This window comes from Ictidomys tridecemlineatus, chromosome 8 (assembly GCF_052094955.1).
Source record: "Ictidomys tridecemlineatus isolate mIctTri1 chromosome 8, mIctTri1.hap1, whole genome shotgun sequence".
NCBI lineage: Eukaryota > Metazoa > Chordata > Mammalia > Rodentia > Sciuridae > Ictidomys > Ictidomys tridecemlineatus.
Window position 1 is genome coordinate 106144138 of NC_135484.1, and position 15098 is coordinate 106159235.

At 39.6% G+C, this 15098-nt stretch overlaps 1 protein-coding gene across 6 annotated transcripts in view; it reads right to left on the minus strand.

Moving 5' to 3' along the window:
* Nucleotides 1–15098, minus strand: part of Runx2 (RUNX family transcription factor 2) — a 228915-nt gene that overhangs the window by 97036 nt on the left and 116781 nt on the right. For 2 of the 6 annotated variants that reach the window (XM_078019942.1, XM_078019939.1), the window contains 2 exons: nt 14237–14302; nt 8441–12680 (listed from right to left, as the gene is read on the minus strand). The exons of 2 other annotated variants lie outside the window; for them this stretch is intronic. In XM_078019942.1, the coding sequence (XP_077876068.1) occupies nt 12202–12680; nt 14237–14302 (545 nt within the window). In that variant the 3' untranslated portion in view covers nt 8441–12201. Of the gene's footprint in view, nt 1–8440; nt 12681–14236; nt 14303–15098 lie in introns of those variants that run through there. 2 more of the 6 variants (XM_078019943.1, XM_078019940.1) reach the window with 1 other exon arrangement.

Sequence of the window (15098 nt, forward strand, 5' to 3'; positions counted from 1 at the left end):
AATCTTTCATCAATAAGGTAGGCCTGGTAGACAAACTTCAACCAAGTTTTTATAAAGTAATGAACAGCAGGTCTTCTTTGGTTAGCTAGAGAGTGTGTAGAATCAGTATGTTGGAAATTAATTTATGAGTATAAGAAAGTTTTAATGAATCTAAGTTTAATGCCTAAGTTTATAACAAGTCGAAATAGGCTCAAAAAAACTAGAAAAGTAAATATGTATAACTGGTTAATGAAAGCAGAGCAGAAGATGCCTGTTATAAAGGAAGGAAATGTCTCTTTCAGTGAGCAATTTTAGGAACTGCTTGGAAGTGGACTTCCTAACCCTTGACTTCCAGTCATCTATCTACAGGGTAATTTGCTTCAGTGATTTGGAACTTCCTCATTCTCTATAGAATGGACACTTTTTTGCCAGTTCCACTACAACAATGGACCCTCTTCTCTCTCCTGAGGCAAGGCAATTCCAACTGCTTCTCAAAACTTCCCATGGTTTCTCCATTCCACCTCTGTAGGTAAGAGTGGCATGGTCCTACAAGGGAATATCTGACAGGCAATTGATGACCATCCACATTTAAGGAGAAGGTCTGGAGAGGTTAAGTGGCTAGTTCAAATAACACATCATGGGCTGGGGTTGTGGTTCAGTGGTAGAGCGCTCACCTGGCATGTGCAAGGCCCGGGTTCAATCCTCAGGACCACATATAAATAAATAAAATAAAGGTATCATGTCCAGTTACACCTAAAAAATAAATATTTTTTTAAAAAGATAATGCAGCAAGTTAGAGGGGATTAAAGATCTGGAGCCCACATCTTTTGCCACCTCCTGCTGCCTCCCTTTAGATACACTGTTCAATCCCTTAATGCAGAATTGGCTTCATAACTGCTACACCAGGGAGGAGAAAATGGAAAAGTAGCTTTTCCCACTTTGACTATGTGAAAATCACCCAGTTTTTAAACACCACGCCACCCATACATGTGGTGGGAATGAAAGGTTCATGTGACTAAATATAGATGCTAAGTACCTTACAAATACATAAGTGTTTTAGGAAATGAGAAATAGGAAATGAAATTGGCTATAAACAGAAATCAAAACTACCTAAATTCTCTCTACAAACAAATGGCTAACTTTTTAATCTCTATTTTTGGCAATCTGTTTTTAGCCTTCTGAATTTGCTTAAAATAAATAATGGCCTCATTTACTGAGATGGAATAAGAAATTCCATCTGAACAGAAATGCTTTCCGCTGTTTTCTGATGTGGTAGTCTTCTTGTGTATTGCCCTGCCTATGGTAGGTGTTCAATAAATATTTATAGGGACGAGAAAGAAAAGATGGGAGGGAGAGTGGTTATTTCCATTATCTGGACTTTCAGTAAAATGGAATATGAGTTCCATATGAAATATATTTAAGACAATAGTCTGTTAAATGCTTTAAGATACATACGGAGATGCCCACCTATTCATTCAGTGACTTCAGTGATGTAGTGGAGCCCAGCCCTGAGCTCCTCTGGCTTCTGCACATGGCACAAAGCCTTGCCCACCATAAGGTTCCAAGTCCCCTTCCAGGCTTCAGCCAGTTTTCCTCAGCCTCTCGCTTGCACCCCAGCCCTCTCCATCACACTCTTAGTGTTATCAAAAACAGGGGAGTGAGGGGCGCCCCTTCATCAGGTGGACCTGAACACCATTCATGGGAAAGAAGGGTTGAAGTTGACAGTAGTTTCTTGGTTTGGGTCTTTGTCTTATATATATGAGACAAATGCTGACAAATTAAGTTACGTTTTACTAAAAAAAAAAGTTAGATTTTTCTCAGTAGCAATGTTTACATGAAACTAAATGGAAAACCTTGGAAGAGACCACAGATTTGAGACTGGGATCAAGGTAGAGTCAACATTCCGGTTCTGAGTGTGTCAAAATGTCTCTTGTATTTATGTACTATGTGAAGAGATGTCTCTGTGTTCTTTATGGAAGGTACCCATAATAAATCTACTGCCAAACTTAGCTTTGATGGGCAATAGGGAAAAAAAAAAAGTTTGAAAGTGAAAAATATCATTTTCAAAGAGCAATATTTTTTAAATACTAAAATAATATTTTTACAAAATTGTTCCACTTGGAACTTCAGCTCTATTGTGATCAAACTAATTAAAAATTTTATTTATGCTTTTAAAAAATAACTATCTTAATTATTATAAATAATAATAATAGGTGGCATCTATTTTACATCTATTATGTGCTCGACACTTTGCTATCTCACTAATTCATTTACTTCTCATGACCTCCATTAGACAGATGAGAGGAGATTGTGCCCAGAGTTGTAGCTTAGGAATACAGGCGTTGGGAACAGGCAGATCTGGGCTTGAGTCTTAATAGCTGTGTAGCCTGGGACAAGCCTGAACCTCAGTTTCCTATCAGTAAAATGAGGATGAAAACAGTACCAGCTTCTTCATAGGTTGCTGGGAAGATTGAGATAAGACCTGTGAAATATTAAGGAAAGTGCCAGGTACATAGGCCATTATGCTATTGGTAGCAGCTCTGACGTTTCCCCAGAAGGAAATGAAAACAATGGCTTCCAGTACCATCCTAAAGGGAGAAGCTAAAAAGAAAATAGTGAGGAAAGCGCGATGAGCCTGTGCTGCAGGGGAAGGAGTGACAGATGGCGAGAGGAAGGATGGGGGCTTAGGAGGCCAAAATGAAGAGGAAGTGTAGCAAAGGCGGCTTCTTGGAACTTATTATTGGAGTGAGCTCCCCACCTGCTTCTATTATCCCTTCCTTCTCTCTCTCTCTCACTTGCCCATTGGCCTTGGGTGCCAAGCCCCAAAAGAGACTAGAAAGTTTTATGTACACCCCTCCCTGGAAGCACCTCTGCTCTCTGGAAGTGACATCAGGGAAGCATTCCAAGGTAGCATGAGCTGGCAACAATGTGCCTCCTGGTCACAGTCCATTCTGGTCATCCTGGCCCCATGGAGCCCCCCACTAGCTCTGGTAGCTCTCTGGGAAAGAAAGCAGTACATTACATGCAAGACATATTCTAAAACAAAATAGTATCTGATAGATTTGATAGAATCTTACTGGAGACACAGGAGTGAAAAAGATGGAACAAAGATGCCATTTTAAAATATTGGCTTATGTTCAGGATTTCACTATTTTCTATGGCAAGGAGCAAGTAAAAATTCCTGCTATTGATGAGTATTTTCTAGAGTCACTGAAAGCCCAAAGACCCAGGGCTTCTGACTTTCCCTCTTGGGAAAGCTGAAGCTGGTCTTCTGGATAACTTAGAACAGGGCTGGATGGCAAAGGCAAGAGGCTCAAAGGCCCCCAGTAAGCAGCTCAGCCAAGGAATGGGTGCAGGGGGGACAGGGGGACACACTGTTTTCAGCTCAGATTCTGTGATGTCTCTGCCAAACAGGGGTTTACAAAGCAAAACCCTCCAGAGAATTCTCATACTTTCTGGCTTATTCTCCTGGTGTTCATCTTAACAGGAATCAGCTGTTTGCCTTCTCACTTATACAGCATGTTGCCGGGGAGAAGTTAGCATCTGGTCTGGCTATTATTAAAAACAAGAACATCCTGCTCTGCTGGGAGAACAGCACCACTGGCAATAAAAGGACAGAGATCATTTGCATTCAGGATTCCAGAGATGGGTTTCGGCTTAATATCTGCTAGCCCTCCTCCACCACTGCTTTCATTTTAAAGTTTCCTGATGTATCCATCATTTGGTCTCCTTTTTCGGAAACAGAGCGTACTTTTGCCTCTCACAGGGAGGCAGGAACTCTGGAGCTGTTCAAACTCTATCTGGTCCTGCAGTGTGATAAAGTTGAACTACCAGAGGAATTTTTTTCTTTCTCTCTCTCCCTCTTTTTTTTTTTTTTTTTTTTTTTTACAACTGAGGAAATGAAAAAGTAAACAAGACTGGGACAGCATTGGTATTTAGGCTCCAGCTTTTTGTTGTTGTTTTTGTCTTTTTCTGCTTTTGAGCATTGGGCTGGAGCCTGAAGGAACCATATAATATGAAAAACCCTAAGAGGGTTTTATTAGCTAATAAAAAAAACTTAGTTCCTATTAACCACTTAACTCCTTACTAAAGCTCAGCACTTGCCTCCTTCTTGGAAGCTTCTCTGTCCCTCATGGCCGCAAGGACTGAAAGCTGGTCCACCAACCTCTCTGCAGTTCACAGTTTGTGTTCCAGAAGATGTGGCTGGGAATGATATTCAATAGTGATCTCCACACTTGTCGCCTGTGAGTGTACCAATGAGAGGATTTCTATAAGGAGACCAATTTTCTCTGTCCCTAGATCCACTATGCCAAAAAAGACTCTTTAGGCAGAAAGAAGTCAAGTTATTTTGATTTTAAATATTAAATGACTTTACAGAAAACAAAATGAGGTGAAGGTATTACTAGAATATGGAATGATCCCCCTGTTTGGGGCAAAAGAATTAAGAGAAATAGAGAAACAGAAAGTGAAACTGGTCAGAGTCCTTTCCCTGCTGGGGACGGATGGAATTATTTTTGAAAAATGAATTGATTTAGTAAGGAAAGTATATCAAAGGAAATTTAAATCATAAAGCCGTTTTACTAATATTCCCACAATTTCGTGTTTCATGTGGTTCTGTTGTCAGCTTTTTGCTGTTTTTTAAATCATAGTTTGCACATTTACCTCAATCCATCATCCAGTTGCGCTTTGGGGGTTCTTGGTACTCCTCTAAGCACACCCTTGTGTTGTGTCACTGTAGACTTTATCTCTGATCCCACTAAACCTGCTCCCTCCTCCTTCCCTTTCCACATTCAGGCTAATACTGTTACTTTGGGTGCTCCAGGAGAAATTTTCTGAGGCCTATGGAGCACAGAGCCACTTGAGACCTGGGTCTAGTTCCAAGGACTAGAACTTAGCTCCAAGAACTACTCTTTGAAGGGCTCAAGAGAAGAATTTTGCTCTTTTAAAAAAACATTTTGCTATATGTTCTTTGTTTTATTTATTTACCTTGGTTTCAGGGATTAAACCCAGGGTCACTTAACCACTGAGCCACATCCCCAGCTATTTTATATATATATATATAATATATATATTTTATATAAACAAATATATATATTTGTTTTATTTTTGTTTTAAGACAGGGTATCACTAAGTTGCTTAGGGCCTAGCCTAAGTTGCTGAGGCTGGCTTTGAACTTGCAATGCTAAAACATAAAGCAAGTTTTTCAGAAAACCCTACTAAGTGGCCCAACATCATTACAACATAAGAGTAAGAAAATGAAATACATTTTAGTAAAAGTTAAGTGAGTTTCCAGAAACTTGACCCCCCCCCCCTGCTTTCTGACTGGCTGAGCATATCTGAATAGCAGGACTGGGTTGAGTCAAAAGAAGCTTTTGAATAACAGCTTTACAAAAATGAATAATAGCCTCTTAAATGTCAGCTTCCACCATGCTCCCTTAACCGACATCTCAAGGAGTATCCAGGATCCCTTTTCCTAATAACTGATCAGAACAAGTAACTTTTTCACCACTTGTGGAGTGAAGGTGGTATTTGTTGTTGTTGTTGTTGTTGTTGTAGCAATTGCAGGAATAACAAACAAACAGCTAAGACAAATCAATGCTGTGCCAAGAAGTGAGTTTATGGGGACAGTGAGCCTCATCTCCCTTTCCATTCTTCCTCCTCATACCCTGCTCTCTCCCTTCAGGTAAGCATGCATACATACACACCTGCACACACACACACACTAATACTAATACACACATACACCTTGGCATATTACTCTTTGTATCTTCAGTGGATCTTTATCTTTGCTAAATTTCAATTCATAGCTTTTAAAAATCACATTTCCAAGACCTCCAAATCGAATAGCTACTGCTGAAAAGCCCCTGGGAAGTCACACGGAGGTTTACCAGGATGCATGGGAAGGATTGGCAGGAGGGGAGATTGGTTTGCCTTTACTCAGAGCACATAATTTAAATATAGAGGATCAGCTTTCCATGTATTGATTCCTATTTGGTCTTTATTAAGCACCTTTTCCAAGGTCAAGGAGACAGTCCATGGAAGACAAGCAGAGACATGGTTGGGGAATTATTTGGAGCATATCTGGGGTACATAGTCATAGGATGCAAGAGGGCCATCTTATCACCCACAAAGTCATGTCATTAGTGCTGAGACAACTCTGCCTCTTAGAATTGTCTCTGGGAGCAAATGTGAGAGTGTGCCTGCAATTTTACAGGTAAGCTGACCCCTACTCAACCAAAACTGCAGCAACCACTCTTTGTTCTACCTCTCTAGAAAAATTTAGACTGCAACAGTGTTATTGTAAGCCTTCTACCTTTTCAGATGCCCCTAAACCAATTGTTTCCTTGGAAGGATCTCTAAACTGATTTTCAAGTAGTTGGGACAGAGAGGCCAATTGATTGGATTGCTTACAGTTCAAAAGAATGTAGTTCATTAAATCAAATGAGTCGGTCTCTCCATTTTTGCAGTGGTTCTTAGCTGTGTTATTATTATTTACCACCCATTTCCAGAGGGAATAAAAAAACCAACTCATGACAGTCTGTAAGACCTGTTCTCACTGACTGTGAATGAGGGCTTCCTCAACATCCTCCTTTGCCTTTCAGAATGTTTTCACATCCCATAAATATAAACATGTGGCTCTTCAACCACATCTGTAGATAATAACTTCAGGGGGCTTCCTGTTTACATGGTAATACCCATTTCCCAGCCAAATAAACTCTGTAACAGAGAGCTAAGGTGTTTATTGGGCCAGACTCAAGCGGGTTTGAGTTAACAGGAAATACTCTCACAGAAATATCTGATGATTAAATATTTGGGACATGAGGAGTCAAAAACACTGAAGAAACTGCTTTCTTCTTTTGCCTATCCTTTCAGTGAGAACAGAGAAGCCGTGATAAATCTGGCCAACCAGTTTAGGCCTAGCAAAGCCCCACAGCTGTGCTATTCACTGACTGTTACAGATCAAGGTGCAGACAGGAGGAAGAAGCACAGAGGAAAAGCCAGAAGCACCCTCACATTGCATCCAAACCTAAGGGTCCATCAGGTAAAGGAAAAGAAAAGATCCATGAACATCTTTTACTGAAAAGCCTCTCAGTCTTCTGCCTGGTGACCACTTTTTAATAAGCAAGGTATTCTCATATAGCTCTGGCAATAAAGTTTGACCTAAGAATTCAGACAGAATCTATAATCCAACTGTCCCCCATCAATGGAGATTTTTGGCCTCCCCCACTCTCACCCCAGGGACATTTGGCAATGTCTGGAGATACTTTGGGTTGCTGTGCCTGGGAGGTGATACTAGGATCTAGTAGGTAGAGGCCAGGGATGCTGCTAAACGTCCTAAAATGCTCAGGACAGCACCCCTGGAACACACAACAAATAACTATCCAGGCTGAAAGGTCAATAGTGCCAAGGTCTAGCCCAATACCTTTCCATAAGCCAAGAAACTGAGACTCAGAAAAGTGATGTGCTGTATACCTTGATGCTTCACAAAACTGAAGAAATGCCCACGCCACCTCCCTTGTGGATGACCTTTAAAGTCACACAGATGTTTAATCTCAATAAATAAGTAAATATACATTCTCAAAAAGTCGCAAACAGACTCCCTGGCCTGAGCTCATCCAAGTGCTTCTAGGAGATTCCTATTAGAAATCAGACTTCTCAGAAAACAGGGAAGGGTTAAGACTGAACACATTTTCCTAACGGAGGCACCTAACTCTCAGTATGATGTGAGCCAGCTTGGCGAGTGACCACACTTCTCTATAACATGGTTTCCTGGGTCCCTGTTTTAGAACTATGGTAAGCCAAAATATATAAAAAGCATAGGTCATGAAGCAAGAAACCCCCCTATCCCAGGCCCTCAACCTTATCATAGGGGAGAGACTTACCAAAAATAAACAGTGGCCAAGAAATTAAAATTTTCCAATCTACAGTTTTGTTCACTAGTAGAAATTTTCTGAGGCTAGAGCTCTCTAGACCACGGTCCATTTTTTTCTTATCCTTGGGCTTTGGCTGACTTCATTTTTAAGAACTCAAAAGAGATGGGAAGGAAAATAGAATATTCTCTATATCTAGGCTACTTGAGACCTGACTACAGCCAGGGATTCACTTACTGGGCCCTATTCATGTTCCCAGAGATTAGGAGACTGAAACCATCAAGGCTGCCATTTATATGACATGACAGGTCCCACGGGTGGAATACAGCTTTATCCAAGGACAGAGTGAGCACTACTTTTCTTCTGACAGGTTAAGGACACTGCTAGATGCTGTGTTCACCCCTCTCCAAGCATAGGACAAACAAGAGCATAGTGCTTACCAAGATTTTTTCCTCTCACCAGTAACATTTGATCTCTGATCTTACCCAGCCCTTGCCAGCCCTGAGACCAATAAGTGCCCAGGTATAGGCAGAGTAGGCATCAGACTGAAGAAAACGCGGATGAGAAAAGATCCAATGTACACACATAACAAAACCAAAAAAGCCATTTTATTGAAAATTAAATTCAAACTTCAAATTAATATTACAATCATGAGAAAAATGCCAAATAATTCAATTTACAGTTGCAACATACAATACAAATAGTCCCTTTGAATTTAAGAGTAAACTCATCCACAATCATGACCTGTGGCACAAAGCAGAATTTGTACAATATGTGCATGGAAAGCAAATCTTGGGCAATAGCAATTGGAAAAAAAAATAAAAATTAAAAGCTTGTATTTACACAAAATGCTACAAATATTTTTGTTCCACAGAAATCTAAAAATGGTAAAACATATCCAAAAAATGGAATTTTATTCAGAATACCTAAGAAATTACTGTAAGTTATGGTTTTGACTGATATATTTTAAAGTACTGCATTTAAAAGCAAACAATTATTTGTAAACATGAAATAAACAGACAACTAAAAAATTCTCACATAGAAAAGTATTTTTAAAATGCATTATCTTTTAAGAACAACAAATTCAAGTTGGAAGAGTCATCTTTTATTTAGTTTATTGTTCTTTCAAATATCATAAGTATGATGATTAATTTTGCTAATGCTGTGTTTTCACGGTTAGCCTCGATTCTGGGGGCCCTTTCCTCAGTATGAAGGGAGCCCTTTAAGTCATCACACATATCTCCTCCTTTCTGAATTTACAGTGGATAGTCTCTAATGATGCGGATTTATTTCTTTGCTTCTTTTAAAAGGGCTCTGGGGGTGGGGGGTAGTGGGTAAGGGGCAGGGAATGAGACAGTGTAGAGACCAAACAAGTTAACCTGCTAAGACTCAGTTCCAGCCTGGATGTCACTTCAATTAATCCAAAATCAAAGCTGTGGCACCTGTTCTGGAACTCAGACATAGGTTAAAATTTGTGAGACAACTTGAACAGATAAAAAAAAAAAAAAAAAAAAAAAAACTATGGCTGTGTTGGTCACACTGTGAATTCCAGCAATGTTTGTGCTACATAAAGAATGTGATGTTAATCCCAAGGAAGCAGAATGCTGACTTGGTACATGGTTCCATAGTAGGAGGAAGAGTGCTTTGGTCTCAAAATCACAAATCTTACACATGACCCAGTGCAAAGTAAGGGTTCAGGGGAAGGGATGGGGGATAGGGATATGAATTAATGAATTTTAGCCCCCAAGCCAAAAAAGACAGAATTTGTTCTAAAACAATGTGAATTATGCTTATTGGGGGTGGTCAGAGTGAGGGTGGAGAGAAGTGCTTGAATTTTTCCCAAGGAAAAAAACTTAAAGTGTTTCTGGGTTGCTGCCTGCAGCCACTATCATAACACTTCAACATTAAAGCATCCCTATGGTCACTTACTATGTGTACTGTAAACTTAAAAAAGCCCTTTTAACATTAAAAAATAATGTACAAATATAGTACCTTTTTATTAAATAGGGTGCAGCGGGCACTGATGGTAACATTTTTATGTCAATTAATTAAAAATTGAAATGTGTAACCAGACACTGGCTTTTTATTTAAGTGCTGCTGAAACAAACACGTATTTTATACTTACAAATAAATGGACAGTGGTGTGCTTCAAGCTACCATACACAAACAATAAATAGTATCAATTACTACTTCCATCTTAAGTGATAGAAAAGTGGCTTATATAGCTAAGCATACTTGGTATACAACCTTTAGAAGGCAAAGTTTTGGGGTGTGGGTTGTTTGTTTGTTTCCCCTTAATTTGTATTAGGAATTAGGATTAATTCTAAGGGAGACTCTCCAGAAAGCAAACATAGGTCTGCCTGCCCCAAGGCTGTCCTGCGTTGTTTGTGGCCTTGAGAAGGACTAGAGCGCAAGAGGGCGACTGGGGACCAAAAGCAAATTTCTGTAAGAGTTCTATTTAGAAAATCATGGGATTCAGATGAAAGTGCCCTGATGTGAGGGTGAGAGATTGGGGATTTGCCTGGTAATGTCATTAAATGATACTGACTTGGATTGAGGATTCACTCGTGGGAGTTGGCCACATGGGTACCAGGAGTGGTCAAAGTATATCCTCAAAAAAGCTCTAGCTCAAATTTGTACATGGTGATAGACACCAATCCACACACTCAGCCTGCTCTTGGCCCTTCTGTGTGAGAAATATAAATGTCAAAAGTGGTTATGTAGGTCCCCGCAGCTCTAGGTTTTCTCACATCAGCTACCTGCTAGAACTTGGAACTCAGATGACTAGCTCCCCTAGGTCAATGACTACATTCTGTTCCTTTAAATGCAAATTATTTGGAAAGCTGCCAGAGGGGCCTTGGTAAAGCAGATTAGGTTCCTCTGATTTACTGTTCAATAAGGCTGGTTAAGAATCCACCGTGTAATTTTACTTTCCTGTAGTATGTGTATTATCACTGAACCTTTATCCACATGAGTGGTTTTAAGATGACTATGTCTTCATTAAGAAACCTGGCAATTTAAAGTTTTGCTTAACTATAAAACCACAAAACATTTTTCTGCAGTTCAATGACTCACTTGTGCTTGTCTTTTTAATATGACAAGAGTCATAATTATCTGAAAGAAATTAGGAAACCACGTAACTCCAGCATTTCATGCTGATAAAGGGCAACACACACACGTGATAAAGGGCAAAGGGTAGTTTTGTAAATTCCTAATTATTGTTTTAAAAGGCAAAGCTGTGTTAAAGGCAATCAAAGATTTGAAAGAACTAAACAAAAATTTCCTTCATACATTACAAGACAAGCTACATCTAAAATATTTGGAGATGGAAGTATTTTTAAAAATCACATTGTGCCTGGATGAACTGAAATTGCTTAGCAATATTTCAGATATGGCTCTAGCCCACTGAAGAAATTTGTTATTTAATAAAGAGCACTTTTAGAGACCGAAGTCAACATATCAATATGCTAAGAAATGTTTCAAAGGTCCAAATGTCATTAAATAATTATAAATATATCTTTAAAGTTATATGACCATTCACGTTAACAAGTTACCTCAGATTTTACACATATTCATAATTTAAAAAAAAAAGAAAACAAATAACACACAGCCAAACGCAAACACTATCTATACCATTATGGCTATAATAAGGTATTGCCATTTTCAGTTTTGCATAAAAGGAGAGAGGGATCCTAGGGGTGGGATTTCTTTTTGGTTCAATGGGAACAGGGGGGAGTATTTTTGAAGTCACTTAGAATAGGGGGGAAAAACTGAACTAAACAGTTCAAATGAGTGCCTGCAGCAAGTCTGAAAGCAAAGTTTGGAATAGTTACTCTGAATGGATGGTACCGTAAGGGAAGCATCCATCTATCTCTTGTCCCTTAATGTGCACCAAGACTGGCTTTGTAAGCTGGCCTGCCAATACACTGGTCCACACACAGCTGCAACCATGAAGTGTGTGGTTTCAAAACACAGAGAGGAAGCAGCTTTGCTCTTCTTCCTCCTGAGTCTGGAGTCCACCTCTCTCAACTGGCCTATGAACAGGTTATTTATAATAATAGACCAAACAACAACAAAAATACCTGTTCTTTGATTGTTCCTTTGTAAAAAATACATCTTAAGTAGTAAACAATCTGAAAAACAATTATAATTATCTCTCTTGGGCCTCTGTTTTTAAATATCTACCCTCTTATGGTTGCAAGATCATGACTGAGTGAATGAAAAATCTTCTAGAAAATAGGCACTTTGTAGCTAATCGATATACATATATATGCACTCTCTTTATATATGTATATATTGACACATGTGGGATGTGGCCCCCCAGATGTCACTGGGCCACTGCTGAGGAATTTCAATATGGTCGCCAAACAGATTCATCCATTCTGCCACTAGAATTCAAAACAGTTGGGGAACTGCTGTGGCTTCCATCAGCGTCAACACCATCATTCTGGTTAGGCAAATTTGGATTTAATAGCGTGCTGCCATTCGAGGTGGTGGTGCATGGCGGAAGCATTCTGGAAGGAGATCGGTCTCCTCCCGGCACCATGGGGAACTGATAGGATCCTGATGAAGTGCCATAGTAGAGATATGGAGTGCTGCTGGTCTGGAAAGGTCCACTCTGGCTTTGGGAAGAGCCGGGGTAGGGTGGTGGCAGGTAGGTATGGTAGTGAGTGGTGGCAGACATACCGAGGGACATGCCTGAGGTGACTGGCGGGGTGTAAGTAAAGGTGGCTGGATAGTGCATTCGTGGGTTGGAGAAGCGGCTCTCAGTGAGGGATGAAATGCTTGGGAACTGCCTGGGGTCTGAAAAAGGGCCCAGTTCTGAAGCACCTAAAAATTACAACAGAAGATGGGGGGAAAAATCTGTAAATATCAATTAAAATGATAGAATTTTTACAAGAAAAAAAAAAGAAAACTTTAGCCTTCTCAAAAAGGAACAGCATGTCACAAACAAGACTTTCAAACGCACCAGTCACTTTGCAGTCTTTTTTCCACTTTTATAGTTAACGGCATTGATCCTTAAGCTCTTCACCCCCAGAGAATCCCAAAGGACTTCAAAAATCCAAATGTGTGCTAGGTCATATGTGTAAGCCAACCCAACACTGATTAGATAGGTTCACTCACCAGATTTTAAGACCAAATCCTCATTGACTTTTTTCCCTCTTTTTGTTTCTTCTTGCACTTCAAATATTTGAAGTGAAACTTTTACTAAGTCAAGCAAATTTGTTTTTAACCCAATGTAAAGAAATTCTAAAATGATTAGTTCTATTATTGGTTCTCTTGGCAGGACTCCTTCTTCAATGAAGGGACATGAAAGATACTCTAACATGTTCCTACCACTTCCTTCAAACCCTTAAAAGAATTTAAAATCTTGTTACAATCTTCATCTGAGTTACAGTGGAATCAAACCAGCTTTCAATGTAATCTGAAACGATCTTGCTTTTCTGGGGGCAAAAGGGAGAGTCTAGTCCTCAGAAAATCTCCCTAGATTCATAAGCTAGATGAGTAGGTTTTGAAAGTACGTAAGGAGGGAGGAAAAGGAGGCTTAGCACTGCATTTCTAGTCTCCATGGGAGACACAGGACCTGATTTAGGCCAGGAGCATACAACAGCTTCTGCAAAAGGCTCATTGCCCAGGTAGATTAAGAGCAGAATACCTCCCCACCCAACTACTAGGCCCCCCGGCACCAAGTCCTACAGGATTACCTTTAGGTCAATTTGATGCAGTGACCTACAGGCTATGACACTTCTCCTAAAATGTGAAGTCCTTCAACTTCTCACGTTACCAATATGTCTCTTTAACAGCTATTTCTGATGCCCAACCATAGTTATAAATGAACACAAGTGGAAATTTGTTTTCTGAAATGCCTAAAAACACATAGTTGTGATATCTAAAGATTGAGTTAATTATAATTTTCTAGAAAGGGATGAGCCCTTTCATAACACCAGTGTTCTTAAGATTTTGATCCCTTCTAAAATCTTCTAATGATTTAGGTCTCATATATTTGCTTTTCCTTTTACCTTTTAGCTATAAAGGGAAAATACTTGGCAATTCTCTAAGACCTTAAGTGAATAGGTTATTCCTTCAGTCACATTTTTTATTCTGCCTTTGTTCTTGGATATTATAATGTCTATTAAAGGAATAATCCTAATATGTATCTTTAAAGATACTGATTGAGGGTTTTTCATTTTTGTTAAAATGCACACTGCTTATAATCTTCATAAAATGCTAGTAGTAAGTATCATGATGTGCATTTATAATAAAAAAGTGACTTATAAAAGCAACATATAGTTAACAAAACTTTTTCTCACAAATCAGACAGTACCAGTCAAACAGCCCAGCCCAGCCCAGCCCTACCCAGTCCCACAATTGTTTGAAAGTCTCACCTGCCTGGCTCTTCTTACTGAGAGTGGAAGGCCAGAGGCAGAAGTCAGAGGTGGCAGTGTCATCATCTGTAAAATGAGGGGGAGGAGCTCTAAGTTCCCTTCCAGCTCTAATGTCCTATGACCATGACTTCCAAGACAGAGGAGGAGCGACAGCCTCTGGAGAGGAGTAGACAGAGATTCCCACCCTCACTAGTCCCGTCCCAGAACCCACAGGCCCATCTGCTAAGGGTGAAAAGCAAGTGAGCAGCTTCTGATACCAGAAGCAAAAGCTTTCAAGATGACAAGTCAAAACCTAAGCAGCCAGGCAGCTACTCTAGGCTTTTCACAAATCCCTCCCTACTCAACTTGCTTCTCCCTCACCCCTCCCCAAAATGAAATTCTGAGTTTTGAACTGTGGAAGCAGTGATTATGACAGAATCAGAAATGGGAGCAGATGAGATTTAACAGATGAGATTGAGATATCCCTCAATGTTTATGCACTATTCTAAACATTACAGCAGTAAGTGGAAGCACAGCTGTTCCTTAGCAGACTCTCACTGCAGAGGAGAGTCTAGGTGAACTTGAGTCAGCAGAGCTAATAGTTATAGACAGGTCACTTCTACATGCATTAAGTTCAATACTTAGAGCACATGAGAAAAAACAGAATTATGTAAGTAATTTAAAATGGAAAGCAGTTGCACTTAAAATGTCAATGTTTGCCCCCACAGAAGCAGAGTTCACACAGATAGACATGTTAATGTTAAAAAAAAAGCTTCTCATAAGCATTTGTACTTAAAATATACTATAGTAATAATTAAAATTCCATGTGGTTTCATTTATTTTGATGCAAAAACCTCATTAAAACCTTTATAGGGGCCCTGCT